The 21,153-nt window shown below is 39.1% G+C and overlaps 1 protein-coding gene across 38 annotated transcripts in view; it reads left to right on the forward strand.

Annotated features, from left to right (window-relative positions):
* The window catches only part of SDCCAG8 (SHH signaling and ciliogenesis regulator SDCCAG8), a 270,085-nt gene that overhangs the window by 152,861 nt on the left and 96,071 nt on the right, over window positions 1-21,153 (forward strand). For all 38 annotated transcript variants that reach the window (XR_007909721.2, XR_007909718.2, XR_007909716.2 and 35 more), the window contains one exon: window positions 20,095-20,222. Coding sequence is in view for 30 of the 38 variants with exons in the window: in XM_051820787.2 (XP_051676747.1) it covers window positions 20,095-20,222 (128 nt within the window). In the remaining 8 variants the exon portion in view is untranslated. The remainder of the gene's footprint in view (window positions 1-20,094; window positions 20,223-21,153) is intronic.

The following is a 21,153-nucleotide window of genomic DNA, read 5'->3' on the forward strand; positions in this document are numbered from 1 at the left end:
TTGACTTTCGATGACCTGCCTTCAGGCAGACACCTGCAAATTCAAGTCCAATTTACAATGGGAACAGTGTATACAAATACAGTGGGGCAAGGAAAAAAAGACTTTCTCTTTTTCTTAGACCTATTAAAACTAAACTTTATCTTCCACAAACTGACGACATCCTTCCTAATATCTGCTACTTACTTGGGATCTTGTCTATCACAGTTATCATTGACAAATTTTTTTATATATATATCATTGCCAACAAAGAAATGCCAGTGGAAGATGAGCTATTAGGAAGCAATCACAAAGAAACATTATGAAAATGCAGTTATTTTGAGATTTAAAAGATTCATTAATTTTTCCACAAAAGTTTCTGTACAAGGTTAAGTGCCCCAAGTGAATTAAATGACACCATCTTCACATTCCCCTCTGAGAGCAGCCAGGATCAAATAGGTTACATTTGATTAAGGATAGATATTTTGGCACATTCTGAATTTCAAGATGATGTCTGTGATCCATGGCATGCTTTTATTGTAAATATTAATAACTAAAATTTGATTAGCAGTTATAGAAGATGTTTGCGTACTCCATTTCACTTATTTATGGAGATCAACACTATTAGTCATTTTCTTTCTTGTTATTCTATTCTGGGTAAGTCTTTATATAAATATTCTGAAGGAAAAGTAGTAAATTATTTCTTCTAATAAAGGAAATTGATGAGCTGTATTTTAAAATCACCTCCAAAATGTGCCTCTTTCTCTCACTTGGTAAAATATTTTCATCTAACTATTTTTATTGATCTAAATTTTCACTTAAAATTGAGTGTGCTTGCTTTAATTGTAATGAAGTGATTTTGCCATTTCCATCATAGTTACTGAATACCTTTATAGAATAATGCCACTAGCATGATGTTGCTGTGTGAAATAGTAACATAAAACTAAGGTGAACAATGGATTCCAATTGAAAGATAAGAGAAAGAAACTGCAAAAATTAGTGCCATCATTTGACATTCATACCATAAATTCAATTGTAGCCTGTAGGTAGAACTGTTTATAGGCAGCACTATGTAAACTTAGTTGTTCCCAGTATGGTATTTTATATATTAGGGGTCTTGAATTTTTTTTGAATGAAGAGATAGCAGATTTATTGCTGTTAAGCAGGTACTCATTTAGCAATTACTGAACACATGTTCTGTTTCAGCTATACTGTACATTGTACAGTTTAAAAATGAAGAAGCCATAATCCTTCTTTATAGGTATCCTACTTCCTAGAAGACAAAATTTCTATAGTTAAATGCATATATATGTGTGTGTGTATAAAATCTATAGAAAGTGATCTATAGATTTATAAATGTTCCTCAACACAGATTAAATAAGTGAATTCATGAAACTATCCATTTAATACAACGTTCATTATAACTTGTGGAAACTGAATTGCCAAAAAGCTAAGTTACTTGCTCAAGGCCAACAGTATTTTAGGGGCAGCCAAAAGTAGAATCTGCATCTCCTTGCTCTAAACATAACGTTCTTCCTGTATTCCACATTATAACTCCTTTGTTCTCATTGATAATATGACTTATATGGATAAACCCATTAGAAGTCCTTCATTGGAAGTCTTTTAAAACCTAATGCAAAAAAGAAAAAATATGTTCTTTTTGGAGTTTTAGCATATAGTTAATAATTCTTAAAACAAAAAAGCAGAGGATCTCTTGCTTATAAACAGCAATTACTAAATCCACTCCTTGAAGCATTCTTTCTTGGGGGTATAACATAGACAGCACTCCACCACCCCCATACAGAATTCTTACTCAATGATAGATGCATTACATACATTAACTGGCTTAGTTCTCATACAACCCCACCAGGTAGATTCTGCTATAAGTCCCATTTTACTGTTAAGAAAATTGATGTATTCAGGGGTGAACACCTTGACCAATGTCACAATATTCCTAAGCGATGGAGTTGGGATTCAAGCCTATGGTGTTAACCTCCAGACTACAGTTTTATCCATTATACTCTTGTCTCTGCTGGTGGTTGCTACAAATTTTTAGCAAGTTGTAGTAAACAGTCCAAACAGGATTCTGGATAGTAGGACTTCTCAGAGCCTTTAATCTGTTAGTGTACATTGTGATCTCTTAGAAATAAATATCGTTTCCGGTTTTTCCAAATGTATATGGCATATGGAAACTTTTCTATTAAATCACCACGTACCTCCTAGGAATCAGGTTTGTAGGAATACACTTTAGGAAAAACTGATGCAAATTAATTTGTGATAGGACAACAGAAAAGTATCATGTGTGAATTATGTGGTTTTTGTATCTCATCAGTGCTCTGGAACATCACACCCTCTTTACCACCCCCTGCATCACTTTCATTATAGCACATGTAGTTCATAAGAAGAGCAGGTAAGTCGATAACTTTCAATTGAGTCAGTCTTCAAAAGTGGGGCTGTGGGACAGGGAAGCATTTTTTGACCATTACCTGAAGAGTAGCTGAACAGTAAGTCCTCCGTATCTGGAGACAGAAGTCTTTCATCCACTGGTCCACTCCTCAAATGGCCGCAACAGCCGGAGCTGTGCTGATCTGAAGCCAGGAGCCAGGAACCTCCTCCAGGTCTCCCACACGGGTGCAGGGGCCCAAGTGTCTGGGCCATCTTCTACTGCTTTCCCAGGCCACAGCAGAGATCTGATCAGAAGAGAAGCAGCGGGACTCGAACCAGTGCCCATATGGGATGCTGGCACTGCCTGCGGTGGCCTTACCTGCTATACCACAGCGCCGGCCCCGATACTTCCTAAAAATAAATTTGACAGATAACTAGATGCCAGTCCATTAATTGAATTAGCACATGTTTCAAATTTTTGAATAAGATCTTGAAGTGTAAGATGTTATTGTGGATACTTTTATATATAAATCCTTTTAGAAAACCTCCTGTCAGGAATTATTGGCACAGATGTAAAGTATGGGCCCCTAAATCATTCTCTGCAGGAGATTTTATTTCTCTTCAATTTTTGGTATGCCAACATTCATCCCTTCTGCATGGATTCTTTCCTGTACTCTGAAGAAATGGAGTGACTCTTGGGTAGCAAACTCTAGAAGTCGTGAAGCTGAGCACTGAGAATGTGTTAATTTTTTTGTAAATACACTGGAGGTGGAAATAATTTGTAATTATTTCCGACAGCTTGGAACTGGTGAGATTTTCTATAAATAATGGTTGTGGAGTGATAATTTGACTAGAATGGTGATTCTCAAGGAGCATTAGGATTGTGGTCCTGGCTTTGCAACCCACCCTGCTTTCTGGATCCTGAAATTGTGTATCTTATAAGAGATCAACTCTGGCAATTTCTAATAGAAGTTTGAAACCATTGTGTGGCTTATTTGTATTCCTTAAGGTGAAGATAATGTTTTGCAATAAGTGAAAACTACAAAGGCAACAGATTAACTCGCCAGGCAGTGAGATACTTTACTAAGTTGATTGACACGTTGACAGACTAACTAAAATGATTACACGGTCCTCTTGATGAATTTGGAAGTGTTGAATTTCTTTCTAGAAGGATGTAATGAATGATACAAGGTTAGTTACTGGAGATTGAGGAAAGACATCCATAGGGGCTAAAAAAAAATCTCTCAGAGAATTGTATGTACATTATAACTTACCAGCAGTCTGCAGTCCATGAATGTAACTGCAAATTTGTCTATAACTTTCCAGCCTCTCTGTATAACTTTCTCATATGCTTTATAATTTAATTTTAAATATGAATATGCATTTGGGGAGTTACTCCAAGCTAGATCTTATTTACAAAAAATAAGAGGGAGGGATATTATTTTTGTATAATATGGTAGCTGCTTCAGCTTCAGCTGTTCTCAGTGTTTTATCAGAATTCTTCAACTTTGTTTCTATTTTCAAACAATGATGACTGGTTGACTTAAATGAGAAACTTATCAAGATAAAAACTATGTCATTTTAATAATTCTTTTTATAAAAATTACAAGTTTTGACATCTTCACCAGGCACTTAGATTTAGTTGGTTTTGTCAATATAGCTATTTTTACTTGTGGTACATTGCAATTTAAAATGGTAGTTAAAATATGGGGAGGTAGACAATGGAGTTATCCTCAGACCAGTGTTGTCCAATAGAAATACAATGGGAGCCACAAAATGCAAACACATCTATAATTTAAAATTTTCAGATAGCATCATTTTAAAAAGTAAAAGGAAATAGATGTAATTGTAATGATTTATTTAACATACTACAGAGAAAACAATATCATTGCAGCATGTGATTCATGTAAGAAATTATCGATTAAATTTTTTACCTCGTTTTTTTTAAATGCTCACATTCTGTAGTGTATTTTATACTTACCACATATATCCATTCAGTGCAGCCACATTGCAAGTGCTCAACAGCCACATGTGGCTAGTTCTGTACTAAGCATCACAGCAGTAGACCTTCATTACTCAGTTCTCCCAGCTTCCCCACAATGCCATTGTAGATGCAGCTGAATTCTCATGAGTTTCAACCTCAAGTCCTATTTCTACAAGGATGGAAAGATTTTATTAAAACAAGAAGATCATGTCTGCTTTCCCTTTAATTTTGGAGGCAACAGCCAGGACTCACTTTGATTAGTCCTTTGCTGAAGAAGTGTCACTTTGAGGAGGAAGAGGAGGGTGGAAAAAGCTGCCACTTGCTGGCCATTATTCGAAGAGCAGATGAACAGTAAACTATAACAGCATTGCATTATAGTAGTAAGTTCTATAACTTACTATCCCATTTTTGCCTTGACATATCAAGAGTTTTTGAAAATAAGTTTGACATTAAATAACTAATGCTAGTCCATTAATTGAATTTAGACACCTTTCAAATGGTGATCTGGGCTGGACATTGCTGGTTGCTTTATGTGAAGCATCTCTTACAATCATTATAATATCATCTTCTAAGTGAGTTAACTGAGACTTAAACTGGGATGAAGTCCACTCGGACTAGTTCGGTAGAGGCAGGAGTCAAAGCTAAGCCTGTATGTGTCCAAAGCCCAAGCTCACATCCGTTAGGTAACACCATCTCCCCTGCATAGCTTTTATTATTATTATTATTATTATTATTATTATTTGAAAGACAGAGTTACAGAGAGAGGTAGAGACAGAGAGAGAGGTCTTCCATCTGGTGGTTCACTCCCCAGAGCTGCACCTACCTGAAGTCAGGAGCCAGGAGATTCTTCCGGGTCTCCCACATGGGAGGAGGGGCCCAAGGACTTGGGCCATCTTCTACTGCTATCCCAGGCCATAGCAGAGAGCTGGATTGGAAGAGGAGCAGCCGGGACTAGAGCTGGCGCCCATATGGGAGCCGGTGCTTCAAGCCAGGGCTTTAACCACTGTGCCACAGTGCCGGCCCCCCTGCATAGCTTTAGTCAGTAAATTGAAGAAATTTTTATTGTTTTTTCAAGGTTATTTATTTTAGATAATTATGTTGGCAGTTCTTTTTTTCTTTTTTTGACAGGCAGAGTTAGTGTGAGAGAGAGAGAAAGGTCTTCCTTTTCTGTTGGTTCACCCCCAAAATGGTTGCTACGGCCGGCGCGCTGTGCCAATCCAAAGCCAGAAGCCAGATGCTTCCCCCTGGTCTCCCATGCGGGTGCAGGGCCCAAGCACTTGGGCCATCCTCCACTGCACTCCCAGACCACAGCAGAGAGCTGGCCTGGAAGGGGAGCAACCGGGACAGAATCAGTGCCCCAACTGGGACTAGAACCCGGGGTGCTGGCGCCACAGGTGGAGGATTAGCCAAGTGAGCTGAGGAGCCGGCCAGCAGTTTCTTTCCATAGTCATCTTCTAGGAAGTAACAACAGGAACAATAAAGGTTCAGAACCTTGTCTTAATTTACTATCATCAGTGTGGTGTACTAAGAATACTTTAAAGGGGTAGGCATTGTAGCACAGCAAGTTAAGCTACTGCTTAGAACACCTGCATTCCTTATCAGAGTGCAAGTTCAAGTTCCACTTACTCTGCTTCCCATTCAACTTCCTACTAATGATGCCACAAGTACCTGGACCCCTACTGCCTATATGGGAAATCGGGATGGAGTCCTTGCTTCCAGCTTTGACCTGTCCTCACCTTGGCTGTTGCAAATATTTGGGAAATGAAGCAGTGAATGAAAAGTCTCTCTCTGATCTCTCTAACCTTCAAATCAATAAATAAATCTTTTAACAAAAATATTATATGCATTATCCTCACAATGTTATAAGGAGTAGTAGTGTTATTGACTCTATTTGTCATTCAATAAAGTTGGGTTCAAGAGTTTGTGACTTGCTTAGGGCACATAACTAATAAATGGAGGAATTGGGAGCTAGACATCAGCTCTGGGGTATACCAAAACCTGTTCTATTTCTGCCTCTTGTACAAATGAGTTGACAATGACAGTGTGTCATTGTCATGGAGGTTTTTTTTAGGATTCCAGTTACCTACATTCCTTTTCTGATGCCATGACTTCTGGTTTGAGTAGGCTCAGGGCAGTTACCTTGTGTAAATGAGTTTGAAGATAGATTCAAAATAAGGAAGAATGAAATCTTTAGGAATGAAATGGGCTGCTCTCTAGGAAAGAAGAGGATGAATAACTGAGAAATGGCTCAAGTAAGAGGAAAATCTAGCACTTATGTTACTGAGACAGAGGTCACAGTTAGTAATGTGCATAAAATAGTTCCATTCCCGTATTACAAAGTTAAGTAGAAACCATGATGAAATGACTAAAAGGCAAAATGTTTTAATGAAGAAAGTGACCTAATTATTATGGTAGAACAATGATTTCCTTAAGAGAGTAAGAATACTGGAATAGGAATCTGAAAACTTAGACTTAGGTTGGTTTTCTCTTTTGTAAATACTAGTAGTGCAGTACTTATCAGTTCCAGATGTGCAAAGATGCAAGGGTTACAGAGATTTCAACTAAACTTTAAAAATGAACTACTACAGGAACAAGTGCTGTGGCTTAGCAGGTAAAGCCTCTGCCTGCAGTGCCAGCATCTCATGGGCACCGGTTTGAGTCCCAGCTGCTCCACTTCCATTCCAGCTCTCAGCTATGGCCTTGGAAAACAATAGAAGATGGCTCATGTCCTTGGGCCTCTGCACCTGTGTGGGAGACCCAGAAGAAGCTTCTGGCTCCTGACTTCAGATCGGCACAGCTCCAGCCATTGCGGCCAATTGGAGAGTGAACCAGTATATGGAAGACCTCTCTCTCTCTCTCTCTCTCTCTCTCGCTCTCCCCCCTTCTCTTTAAAAAAAAAAAAAAAAACTATGTTTTTGTTAACAAGCCAAGATTAATGGTCATAGAACACGAGATTCATTTCTATATACAAACATGTTGAATATTTAACTAAAAGCACACCATTTCAGCAATAATGAAAACTGCTACTACTGTCTTTATTACAGCAATCTCCTACTTACTCAAACATAGACTTCTAGCTAATTCAGCCTTTTGGAATGTACTATTAACTGAGATATAAATTTTAAAAGCACTTCTAGGAAGCAAGTAACTACTGAGAGCCCTTGTGCTTTTCTACACAGAATCAATAGATATATCCTAAGACATCACTTTTAGAAGTTCAAGTAACAAGCTAAAAGGAGCCAGGATGGCACAGTGGGCTAAGCTACCACCTACAACACCAACATTCCATACTGGAGCACCAGTTCAAGTCCTGGTTGCTCTGCTTCCCATCAAGCTCCTGCTAATGTGCCTGGGAAAGCAGCAGAAGGTGGCCCAAGTACTTGGGTCCCTGCCTCACACATGGGAGACTTGATGGAATTCTTGGCTCCTGGCTTTGGACTGGCCCAGCCATTCGGAGAGTGAACAGTGGCTGGAAGATCGATCTCTCTCACTTTCTCAAATAAATAAATAAATCTTAAAAAAAAAAAAAAAGAAGAAAAAGCCAGCTAATCCTCCACCTGCGGCGCCGGCACACCAGGTTCTAGTCCCGGTTGGGGTGCCGGATTCTGTCTCGGTTGCTCTTCTTCCAGTCCAGCTCTCTGCTGTGGCCCAGGAGTGCAGTGGAGGATGGCCCAAGTGCTTGGGCCCTGCACCCGCATGGGAGACCAGGAGGAAGCACCTGACTCCTGGCTTCAGATTGGTGTTGCACACCGGCCGGCCGTGGCAGCCATCTGGGGGGTGAACCAACGGAAAGGAAGACCTTTCTCTCTGTCTTTCTCTCTCTCACCGTCTAACTCTGCCTGTCAAAAAAAAAAAAAAAAAAAAAACAGACAGCAAGGCATACCAAAATAATCAATAAAAAAAGAAGTAGATCAATGTGCTTCTGCATGCTCTGTTGGTTCTTTAAAATAGCTTCTGGGCCCTTTCTTGCAATAAATATTATTTAGGGTCTTCTGTTAGGTACTTGAAGATACAATAATGAACAGTGATCCCTAGGAGCTTCCTGGCTGAGGGTATAGTAGCAGTAAATAAACCTAACTTATAATTTGTGAGATTTAATTATCAAGAAGAGTTTATTAAATTTTGTGTAGTTTGCTTAGGAAAGCAGAGACATAATATATGAGGGGAACTTTTAAAAGTTCATGAAATACAGAAATCAACAAACAAAAGCTGGCAAGGATGTAGGGAAAAAGGTACTCTAATCCACTGTTGGTGGGAATGTAAACTGGTACAGCTACTGAAGAAGACAGTGTGGAGACACGTCAGAAATCTGAATATAACCTACCATATGACCCAGCCATCCCACTCCCGGGAATTTACCCAAAGAAAATAAAATCAGCATATGAAAGAGTTATCTGTATCCCCATGTTTATTGCAGCTCAGTTCGCAATAGCTAAGATATGGAATCAACCCAGGTATCTGTCAACTGAATACTGAATAAAAAAATTATGGTATATGTACACCACGGAATACTACACAGCATTAAAAAATTGAAATTCTTTCACAACAAAAGGGATGCAAGTGGAAACCATACTTAGTGAAATAATCCAATACAAAAAAGACAAAATACCATATGTTCTCTCTGAACTGTAGTAACTAATAGAGCACCTAAAAGGTAATCTATAGAAGTGAAATTGACACTTTGAGATGTGATGACTTTTTTTTTTTTTTTTTTTTTTTTTTGACAGGCAGAGTGGACAGTGAGAGAGAGAGACAGAGAGAAAGGTCTTCCTTTGCCGTTGGTTCACCCTCCAATGGCCGCCGCGGCCGGCGCGCTGCGGCCGGCACACCGCGCTGATCCGATGGCAGGAGCCAGGAGCCAGGTGCTTTTCCTGGTCTCCCATGGGGTGCAGGGCCCAAGCACCTGGGCCATCCTCCACTGCACTCCCTGGTCACAGCAGAGGGCTGGCCTGGAAGAGGGGCAACCGGGACAGAATCCGGCGCCCCGACCGGGACTAGAACCCGGTGTGCCGGCGCCGCTAGGTGGAGGATTAGCCTAGTGAGCCGCGGCGCCAGCCAGAGATGTGATGACTTTTAACATCCCTGTCTTGACTGTTGAGGAACAGGTTTTTTTCTTTTTCATATTATTTGTTGAACTCTTTACTTATTGTAGGGTTAATCTTATGTGTATAAAATTAATTTAAAATAGATATTTATAAAAAATGAGAATGGGAATAGAAGAAAGAGGAGGAAGAAGGGTGGGTGTGTGGGTGGGAGGGACGATGGGGTGGGAAGAACCACTCTGTTTCTAAATGTGTATATATGAAATGCATGAAATTTGTATACCTTAAATAAAAGGTTTCTAGTAAAAACAAACAAACAAAGAAACTTCTTAAAACATACTTTCCCAGGAGGAGTACAAGCTGAAAGGATTAATGGGTTACTAAGAGAACCGGATGTACAAAGGGTGCTGCATTCCCTGTTTTCTGGTCTGTGACTGGGGGCGTTTGAAGTATTAGAATCAGATAATGACATTGGGTGGCCATCCCACATTCCTTTAAGTGGCCAAGAATCTTTTTTAAGCCAATAAAAATGTTAGTAAATTTGAAAAAAGGAAAAAATGCATATAATGAAGAAAACTATGCATGGGTTTTCAAAATTTCTTGTATCAAAATAAATGTATCTTTTCATTCCATTTTTCCATTAACTTTTTGAAGTACCCTTATATTTTTTATATATTTTACTACAAATGATCAGAACTTGATGGATCCAGTAACTAGAAAATCCTGTTATATGTACCACCTCAACTCCCAGCATGCCAGAAAAATGAAATATTACTCTACCATGTAATAGAAATAAGATATTATAAAGTATACTAAATAACATTATTCATATTGTTATATATTTTTTATTTTATTTTATTTTATTTTATTTTATTTTATTTTATTTTATTTTTTTGACAGACAGAGTTAGACAGTGAGAGAGAGAGACAGAGAGAAAGGTCTTCCTTTTCTGTTGGTTCACCCCCCAATGGCCGCTGCGGCCAGCGCACTGCCGCCGGCGCACCACGCTGATCCAAAGCCAGGAGCCAGATGCCTCTCCTGGTCTCCCATGCGGGTGCAGGGCCCAAGCACTTGGGTCATCCTCCACTGCACTCCTGGGCCACAGCAGAGAGCTGGCCTGGAAGAGGGGCAACTGGGACAGAATCCGGTGCCCTGACTGGGACTAGAACCCCGGAGTGCCAGTGCTGCAGGCAGAGGATTAGCCTATTGAGCCGTGGTGCCGGCCTATTCTTACTATTATAGATTTGCTGAATAATACCTACAAAGGAACCAATATGTTCCCCATTTAATAATGGGTTCTAGGAAGTAGTTTATAAAATATTTTAATAATAGAAATTCTTATAACAGAAATTCTTATATACAGTTTGATAACCATGTGTATCTATTGACAGATTATAGAAATCCCACTATAGTATTTATTAATCCTACTGATAGATGATTTGAAGTTATACATCAGAGGGATTAATTACTAAGACTACGTCGATAAGCTGATATTTTTCAGAGAAGCGCAAGAATGGACCACAGTCATCAGGTCACACAGGCAAACCAGAGATAAAATGTGAATTTTTGAGAACGTGAAGATGCAAAGACAAAAATCATATTCTAATTTATTTTATGGAATTGCACATTTCTCTTGATTTTTCAGCGTGGTGAATTGGGCACGTGGCATTACAAAATAGGATGTGAGAATGCTTTACTATCTCATGGGAACTTTGCTAATACATCAGACACCCCTGAGCTGTTGCAAAAAATTTTCAGACTAAAAATCAGCAGAGTGTATTTGATGGCTGTTCACTCTCAGTAGCTACCTATGGTATCAACCAAATCTAAAGAAACCATTACAGAAATTGCTCTTACTATTGCCGTAGTAATAAGTGCTTTCCTTGCTTCTAATGTTGTCCCTTCCCCATCTGTTCCCCACACTGCAGCCAGAGTGATCTTTCTAAAGCACGGGTGTGATCACAACACTCCCCTGCTTAAAACCCTACATTGGCTCCCTATTTCCCTCAGGATAAGGGCCTTAAAAATAGCTTCATGTGCTGGCTTCTGCCTACATCTCCAGTCTCATCTTTCTTCAATAATCTCTCCTCCACCAACTGCTCACTGCTATCCCACAACATATATATTCCAGCCTCCAATCATGCCAAGACTGTTTGCAGTTTCCCAAAGGCACCTGGTTGTCTCTCCTCCCTGGATCTTTGCACATGCTGTCCACTTCACTTGTAACAATTTTCTCCTTGTTCTTTGTATGGCTGATTCCCACTCACATTTTAAGCCTCTAATTTTTTTTTATGCTTCCTGAATTCATCTCTGACTGTCCCTAGCTACTCCTTAGCTCCTGTTCTGTGATACCAGGAACTTATTTTAATGTTTACCATCCTATTCTAGCTCTCTCTTCTAAACTTGTTTATTTTGTTCACTAGACCATGAACTTGTTGAGGGCATGGTCTGTGTCTTAAATACTGATGTATTCCTATACTTTAGTGCTTGACACGTGGTAGTTGCTTAAGTATTGATGAGCACTGCACAGTTTGATTAAACAAACACCTCATGTGAGGTGGTGCCATGGAACAGAAAGAACATTGGACTTGGAGTGAGAAGACAGGTTTTGGTTCCAGCTCTGTCACTTACTAGCTGTGTGACTTTAGGCAAATCTCTTAATTCCCTGAGTTTGAGATGCCTTGTGTATCTAACAGGGATATCAGCTCCAACTCCCTGTCTCACAGACTTGTAATGAAGAAAAGAAAGATCAATGCATTTGAATCTGCCTTGTAATTAAAATAGAAAGCACAGACATGTGATAGTAGGTCTATGGCTCTGCTTTAAGTAGATGGCAATTGTGCAGGTGTAATAGAAGCAGACAGTATCTAGTCAAGCGTACCTTCCTTTGCCTTGACAGTAAGTTTTCATATTATTTTGGAAACACTATAAGAACATTTTTGAATGGAGAATTATTTTTAGGGATGTTTGTGTCAGATGTTTCCTTCCCTTTGTTTGTGTTCCTTTGAAAGAAGTTAACCCCCTTTCTGTTTCTGCTCACTTTCCTAGAAGTGATTCATACTCTGATCTTGTAACTCATCTTTCAACATTGCACTTAAAGTTCTGACATACTTTGCAGTGTGGTGAATGGACATAATTTACTCTAGAAATATGTATGATGCCATTAAGTTCTTCTCATACTTGAGAAAGTAGGGATCCCAAAATCCTGGTCCCTTGTATTTTCCTTTTCCTGTGTGTTCCTTTCCAGTATTTCTATATTTGTTCAAATTAACAGGACACAAGCACAGGATTTTTAGTTCTTCTCAAACATGGAAGACATCATGCTATTTATTTTATTATTTGTTTTGTTATTCTTGTCAATGATAATAATAAAAGTAAGTTAAATTCTTCGCTAAAATAGAGGTTACTTTGTCACATTATCTTCTTCTGGTCAGTAGACAGGAGGACACCTACACCTATGAGTTAGTCATTCATTTGTTCATCAAATATTTGTTTACTATACAACTGTATACCAGGCACCATTCTAAGTTCTTAAGATAAATTAGTGAACAAAAAAAAGGATCCCTATTCTCCATGCACTTACAGTCCAGATAGATGCCCATGTCTTAGCTTTCCTAGGAGTTCATATCAGCTTGAGGCAGGAGATATAATTCTGGTGTCTTTCCATGTTCTTATGTATTTCTTTGAGGAAGATACAACCAATTGATGGTATTGTTGAAGTGGGAAGGTATTCAATTGCATCTGGAACAAGTGCAAATGGTGAAGGAGAACTAGCTTGGGATTTAGCTGTCAAGATGGATAATACGGGTATTAAATGACTCACACAGATAATTGAGATGAGACTCTCATTATCCTTGCAACCTTCTCTTATTTCTCTGCATCCCTGATAAAGCAAGCAATTGGAGTATAGTGATTCAGTGTGAACTGTAGAGTGATAGAGCCCTGGATTTCCTGGCTATACCCTTAATAACTGGGGAACTTGGACAAACTGTGTTCCTGGCTCTGGCTTCAACTTGGTCTAGCCCTGGCTATTAAACTTGTTTGGGGAGTCAATCAGTAGATGGAAGATCTCTCTTTGTCTTTCCCTGTCTCTTTGCCTCCCCTGCTCCCCAGTACACACAAAGAATATGTATGAATAGCTTAGCTTATAATAAACATTAATAAGTGGGAGTTTACTAAAATGATCAATCATTTAAGGCAGGATTTTTTTCTACTTTTTTTTGATGGATAGGCCTAAGTTAAAAGAAAATCTATAAGTAACTAAAATTTGCTTACTGTTTTGGCTTATTTTGCTTTTTTTCCACAAATGCATACCTATCAGTAAGCAAATTTTAGTTACTTGTAGATTTTCTTTCCGTAGATTAACAATCTTGGAATTGTTTTCTGTGTATTCCAAGTTTGAGCAAATGAGTAAAGATGTTTAGGATAATAGGAGCCAAGACACTTACTATTGAAGAAAATAACAATTTTGAAAAAAAGACTAGGTTCTGTATTGTTGGATTTCAATCTGAATTATCATTATGAATATGTGTGTAAATATATATACTCTTCTAGACATATGTAGACAAATATTTATATTCTTATTTATACATTTGTATGCATGTTGATATCCTGACTTTGTCTACTAGCGTGACCTAGAAGCAGTGAGCATCAACTAGTGAGAGATCTTGTTTTATAAATACTGTTCTCTATTAAAAGGCACAAAAAGAGTTCCTTGGACAAATGCTGATTCAAAGATTTATACAGGAAAAGTAATAGATCAGCATGCAATGTCTAGAAATACATAGGAATAGTGGAGACATGTCACACAAGAAGCAGCTTGCAAGGGTCCCCATTGGCCAATTTCAGGGTAAGCTGAATATGAAAATAAATAATGGTCATAATAGATTATACCCATTTAAATGAAATAAGAATCTCTGACTCCATGCTATATTCATAAGGTAATAACTGAGTAATAAAGGAAAACTCTTCCTTTTAGCACAGTGTTAACTAAGAAATAGAGAAAAAATGATGGTGGATAAGAAGAGTTTGATAAGAAAGAGGGTGTTTGCATTGGCTAGGCATCTTCCTACATATTACCTCTTACATACACAGGGGAAAAGAGTAGTTTTACAGTGGCGTAGCCTGTAAGGGCTCACCTAACCAGTAGTGCGCTGGGGCTGGCTCATAGCAGCTCTTGAGTTGATTGTACCTATTTCTTCCCAACTTGGCATCTAGTCCTCTCAATTTGTTTAGCTTAAAGCAGGCTATGGGGGAAGTACCTATATTAAAAATTGCTAAATAGTATGAATGAGGGAATTCCCCTTCCTCAGATCACTTATTAAACATTTTCCAGGACACCAGTGATACTGAGTGGTCAAAACTAATGTCACCATTGTTGAAACCAATGTTTATCATGTGTCTGAGTTCAGAACAGCACGCAAACCCTGCTGCTTCTCTGTTTCTTCAAGAATGGTTTTCAGTTAGTAAGCATGCTATAAATGTTCCTGAAAGTTTTGCCACAAACAATATGGTACTACCATAAAAATCTCCTCAAATTGTACTATAAATAGGAAGTCTCTCTCTCTCTCTCTCTCTCTCTCTCTCTCTCTCTCTCTCTCTCCCCCTCCCTCTCTCCCTCTCCCTCTCCCTCTCCCTGTCTCCCTCTCTACGTCTCTATGTCTCTCCTTCTCTCCCCCTTTCAAATAAAAACAAATAAACAAAAAATTTTAAAAGGAGGATACCTTTTAGCCTGGAGGATTGTATTTCTAATACTAGCACTTCAGACATGAGTAAAAATGGGAGTTGAAATTCAGCAGGTGGAATTGCTGCCACAGTCACTGCCACTACCAGGTCCTGGTTCTCAGACTTGAAGAAGCTTTCCTCATTTCTGTGCTGGCTCACTGCTGAACTTCAGAATCATCAGAAACTCTTGATCCCTCTATCTACCTATAAAATTAAAAATGTCCTTTTTAAAAAAATCTATGATATGGACATTTTTTAAATAGTGAGATCTAAAATAACAAATGATATGGAAAAGTTGAGGATCAGGAATGTAAATTATTCAAAGCATTTAAAAAATATTTACTTTAAAGGCAGAGCTACACAGAGGAAGAAACAGAACATGTGCATGCGAGAGAGAGAGAGATCTTTAATTTTTGTTCACTTCCCAAATGGCCGCAACAACCAGGGCTGGGCTAGGCTGAAGCCAGGAGCCAGGAGCCTCACAGGGGTCTCCCACATAGGTTCAGGGACCCAAGGGCTTGGTCCATCTTCCTCTGCTTTCCTAGACAAAATAGCAGGAAGCTGGATTGGAAGTGGAGCAGCTAGGACTTGAACTAGTGTTCATATGAGATGCCAGCATTGCAGGTGGCACTTTAACCTGTTGTGCCACAACACCAGCCCCAAAGTCACCAATTTTAAGTGTGCAGTTAAATGTGTCTCCACAAATGTATGCAGTTATATAAAATTAGCATAAATAGGACATAAACATTTTCTATCAACCCAAAGAAGTTCCCGCATGCCGCTATTTCCTCATGCCTTTTCCTTACTTCCAGGTCTTAGCAACACAAATCTATTCTGTGTCATTCTGTTGTTGACTTTACTAGAATGTCATGTAAATGAAATCAGAAAATAAGTCTTTGGTGTCTAGCTTCTTTTAAATGTACTATTTTTGAGATTTATACAAAGGTTTCATTAACAGTAGCTTATCCTTTTATTATTTTTTGAGAGGCACGGAGAGACATAGCAGAGCCCCCAACCACTAGGTCACCCCTCAAATGTCCACTACTTGGACTGAGCAATGGATGGGACCAGCAGCTGGGAACTCAATCTAGATCTCCTCCCATATGAGTGGCAAAACCGGCTGCCTCCCAGGGTCTCATTGGCAAGAAGCTGGACTCAGGAGTGGAGAATCAAACCCAGGCATTCTGATATGTCACATGATATCTTAATTGAAATAGTAACTGCTAGTTCAAGTGCCCACCCTACTCCATCCTTTCATTGCTAGTATTCCTAGTACTGTATTGTAAGGGTGTACGACAATGTTTATTCATTTCATAATTGATAGAAATTTAAGTTGTTTTTAGTTTTCAGCAATTGTGACTAAATGCTTCTGCCCCATTTTAGTAACTACCAAGAAATTCTTCTTTACTGTCATTGCTTTTATTCCAAGTTGTAAAATAGAGCTACTTATGAGTTGGTTAATTAAGATCATAAATATTTTGAGTGAGAACTGAAAGAAACCCAGTTGGGGAGATGGGCTTAGCTGTTCTTCACGAGGCTCTCACACTCCCAGCTAGAATTGACTCCCTCATTTTTCTATGCTGTGATTGTTTTTTTCCTCTTGCACCTTTTTTAGGGTATACTTTACCATCTACCTGGCTGTTTGTTTGGGTCATTTTGAACTCCTGAGTAGAAACAAGGTCTATGCCTCATTTATCTTCATTTGACCTAGGGCCTAGCAGTGGGTGTTTTTTAATATAATAGTTATGACAAATATTTAATGGATTGATCTTGATTTTTTTCCAGCTCCTTCTTTGACTAAGTGAAGTTTTTATTAATTCATTCATTATTTCATGAAATAGTTTATTAATTCCCAATTATTGCATTAACTCTGGAGTCTTATAAAATAGGCCTCCTGAATAAAAAATATTTTTACTCTCACCTCTGTCATTATTTGTAAATCACTCACAATATAACCTGATGAAAAGATTTTAAAATTTTTATGGGCCTCAGAGGTTGTATGTGTGTATGTGTATTTCAGTTTTAAAGTAAAAGCATTTGGTGAAACAAATTTGCGGTTCCCTTTCTTTTCTTTCTTTCTTTCTTTCTTTTTTTTTTTTTTTTTTTTTTGACAGGCAGAGTGGACAGTGAGAGAGAGAGACAGAGAGAAAGGTCTTCCTTTGCCGTTGGTTCACCCTCCAATGGCCGCCACAGCCGGCGTGCTGCGGCTGGCGCGCTGCAGCCAGTGCACCACGCTGATCCGATGGCAGGAGCCAGGTACTTATCCTGGTCTCCCATGGGGTGCAGGGCCCAAGGACTTGGGCCATCCTCCACTGCACTCCCTGGCCACAGCAGAGAGCTGGCCTGGAAGAGGGGCAACCAGGACAGAATCCGGCGCCCCGACCGGGACTAGAATCCGGTGTGCCGGCGCCGCAAGGCAGAGGATTAGCCTAGTGAGCCACGGTGCCGGCCATGGTTCCCTTTCTGTTATAAAATCCTGAAGTTTATAAAAAGCCTACCAAGTCAAAAAGAACCTACAAGGGGAGAACACAACATAGAAGAAAAGGGGCAAGAAAAAGGAATAGGAAGACAAGAATATGTCATGCTTTTATGTAATGAAAAAGAACAGTTTCTCAAATAAAGTGAAACTTAGTGAAGGATTCAAGAAACATAAACTGATGTTTTATAAGGAAAACTACAATAAAGACAGAAGTAGTTTTATAGGGTCAATTTACAGAGTTACTAATTAGGCAGCTTCTCATTCTAAAACTTGATTGTAAGATCAGCCCCCTCCCTCAGGTGGGGAAGTGTGAAGTCCCAGTTTGTAATGAGTAGTTGAGTAAGACTAGAATCTTGGAGTAATTATTAATAATTCCCCCTTTCATTGTCAAATGGGTTTTGGACAGTGCATTTTGTGGTTACTCAATTTCTTGGGGGTTCTCAGAACCCTGGTTCTCCCTGCCTATATTCCCTGTTCTAGGAGGTCTGACTTGGGAATGGTTACTCAGTGAAAGAATCCACAGTGCTCCTTAAATACATGGTTTCTAGCTGGCAAAACCATTAACGCCATCCTCTTCTAGGCACTCTTTTCTAATGGGTCTGAAGAGTTTTTTCCCCCTCACATAACACTTGAGCAAATTCTCCAGTTTCTCTTGAAGACTGCAGCTTTCCTTTCTCCTATGGCAATGATAGAAGAATCATCAAACATTCTCTGCCCGCTGCCTATATGTCCAATACAGAGCTGGGCTAAGGGTATAGAGAAACAATGACAAGAGTCAGACATGTAAACCTGTAACTAAAGCATGATAATTGTTATCTTTGTTGGTAATATACAACATATACAACATATTCATATTCGGTTAAAATGTAAGTTATTTTGGTGCAAAAAAATTGAAATCCATACATAGTAGTCTTCATAATGTGCATTTTCCATGAACATTTTGAAAACCCCATGTATTGAGGTCACTGAGGAAAGACTAGATAATTTAGGTGAGAGAAAAAGGAGAGAGGAAAATCTGAGTAGGCTTTAAAGGGGCAGTAAACGTTGTACAGGAGATCGGCTTGGCGAGGGAGCATTCCAGGAAGAAGGGACATGTGCGATGGTCTATGGCCAGAAAATGCGAGGTGTGACTAGGGAGGCAAAAGTAGCCTCGTCTGACTGTCCATTTGTTGCAATATACTAGTTTGGAACTGAGTGTGAGACAAGACCTTGGACCACATCCAGGGGGGTGTTGTTGTTAGAAGTACCAGAAGGGACCTCATGTCACATTTAGCAGGGACCCCTGATGATTCCATTTGAGTGAGGTGTGGGAGTATTTTCATTCTAGAATTTTACACTACAACATTACCACATGCATTGACCAATTTCAATACAGGCTTTCCTTATGTTGCTTTATAATTAGAAGCCAGTGAATTGAAGTTCCACAGCGGTACATAGACTGGTAGTGATAGCTTTATGGAACTGTTTATTTTTAGTTTGGCAAAGGCTAGGCAGTAAATATCTCAATTAGTAAACTAAAGCAGCATGGATGAGAAGTGCCCACAAGGAGATCAGGAGTTAAAAAAAATAACTGAGTCAGTTAATTGAAGGAAGCCTCAATATCACCTACCCATATTTAGAGTTTGAACAACCAACTTTGTGCAGGGTGGGGGGTACAGATACACACACAAACACAAACACACACACAGTAAGTATCCATAGTGCTGCCAGCAGTGAAGCTCTTTGCATTGCTCAGGTTCTAATTTTCAGGAACTTTCTGTCTTTAGGAGCCACTGTGATTGGATAGTGACCCAATGGGATAATGGGATATCACAGTGGGATGGGATAATGTCTTTGACTATGGAAGATTATCATTCTGTAAGTTTTTCAAGGTGACTGAAGAAGAATTTCATTATGAAGTGTTGAAGGAGGTTACTCACTTCCATATTCATATTTATATTTACATTATATGGCCTGATATGCAAAAATATTTAATGAAAATATGCACGTGGTACTGCAGAATCATTTACTTGTCCATGTATAAAGTCTCTTGCATTATATTTGAGATTCCATTTTATATCTTGGAGAAAAAAGAAAAGTGGTTTACAATGCTTAGTTTTAAGAATTTAAATTTTGCTTAATTTGACAACTAAGTCACGCTATTCCTGGAATTTCAGGGTCTTTAAGAAATAGTGATCGTTCATACTATGAAAGATCAATTGTTAGTGTAAAACATTAAGAATTTTGCAGGGAAAAGGTGGCTGTGCTTTAAAATCACAAAATACCATTAGTCAGTGGTCATGATGTTTTTGATGTTTGAAGCCGTGAACCGTAGTCCATTTGGGCTGATAGCATATATTTAGCATGGCCCTCTGGATTTTCCTCCTAAAGAGGCAATCTGTGGAGTGTTGTCTTCTTAGCTTAACAATTTACTACATATCAGCTCCCCATGTTTTATAGGGGAAATGACAGTCTTTTGTGCGTCTGCAGATGACATTTCTGTATGTCTCCTCTCTGTTTTGCAGACTGGAAAAAGGTAGTATTCAGCAGAGCTTTAGCAACGAAGCAAAGGCCCAAGCCCTTCAGGCCCTGCAAAGAGAGCAGGAGCTGACACAGAAGATACAGCAAATGGAAGCCCAGCATGACAAAACTGGTAGGTGGTAGGGAAAGATTAGAGCCTGGGCACTCACTCACAAGCCAGGCCCACGCCTTACTGTGAAATGACATCAGGAACACCTGTAACCTTTGGCTGGCCGAAGGGAGCAGATGCTAACTACACCGGAGATTCCGAATTACATATTAGTTAGCGTTTAAAAGAGAAAATGGAAAGTATTGCCCACTGTCTGTTGATTTCAGAGTGCTGCTCTCACATCTGTTGCACCATCTGGATTATGAGTTTATTTACCTGTGTTCAAGAAACGTAAAGCTGAGAGAGACCACAACAAAGTAGAAAAACAAAGGGCTTGTTTTTGGCTGGGTTTTCAGGCACACATGTTATATAAAGAAAATAGCATCAGAAGCTCTGCGGGAAATGCTCTGAGCTTACAGTTAGAGTCTCCTGAATAGCATTGAACAGTTCCCACAGTACACACATTATAGCTACTCTAAAAGCCTAATGAGTTTGCTTCAGCATCCAAACTGGAGAAAAGCTTTAGCCATTAATCGGTTCTTAATTCACTGTCGCAGCTGGATGTAATTCAGTGGCTCCAAATTGATATGTTCCTTTATTTAATCTTTGCAGCTTCGAACATTTTTAGCATTTGTATGATTTCCCCACCTCCCCCAATCCAGTCTAGAGTGATGTTTAATCCTTTGCATTCTTCAAGTTCTCACAACTGCTGTTAAAATTCACTAATACAAGGCATTGACCACAGCTGGCAGCTTGGCTAAAAATTGCCATCTTTCATCACATTGGCACTCTTCTGCAGACTGAGTTGGCCAGTAACTCTTTACCTTTAATTTGAAAGTAAAATGCACTTTGAAAATAGGCAGTTTGATTTGTTCAGTCAGAGCATTATGTAGTTCCTTTCACTTTTGAGTTGTGTGTTCACAGACAGTGTTAGTCAAAACAAGACAGTGTCAGT

This window comes from Oryctolagus cuniculus, chromosome 13 (assembly GCF_964237555.1).
Source record: "Oryctolagus cuniculus chromosome 13, mOryCun1.1, whole genome shotgun sequence".
NCBI lineage: Eukaryota > Metazoa > Chordata > Mammalia > Lagomorpha > Leporidae > Oryctolagus > Oryctolagus cuniculus.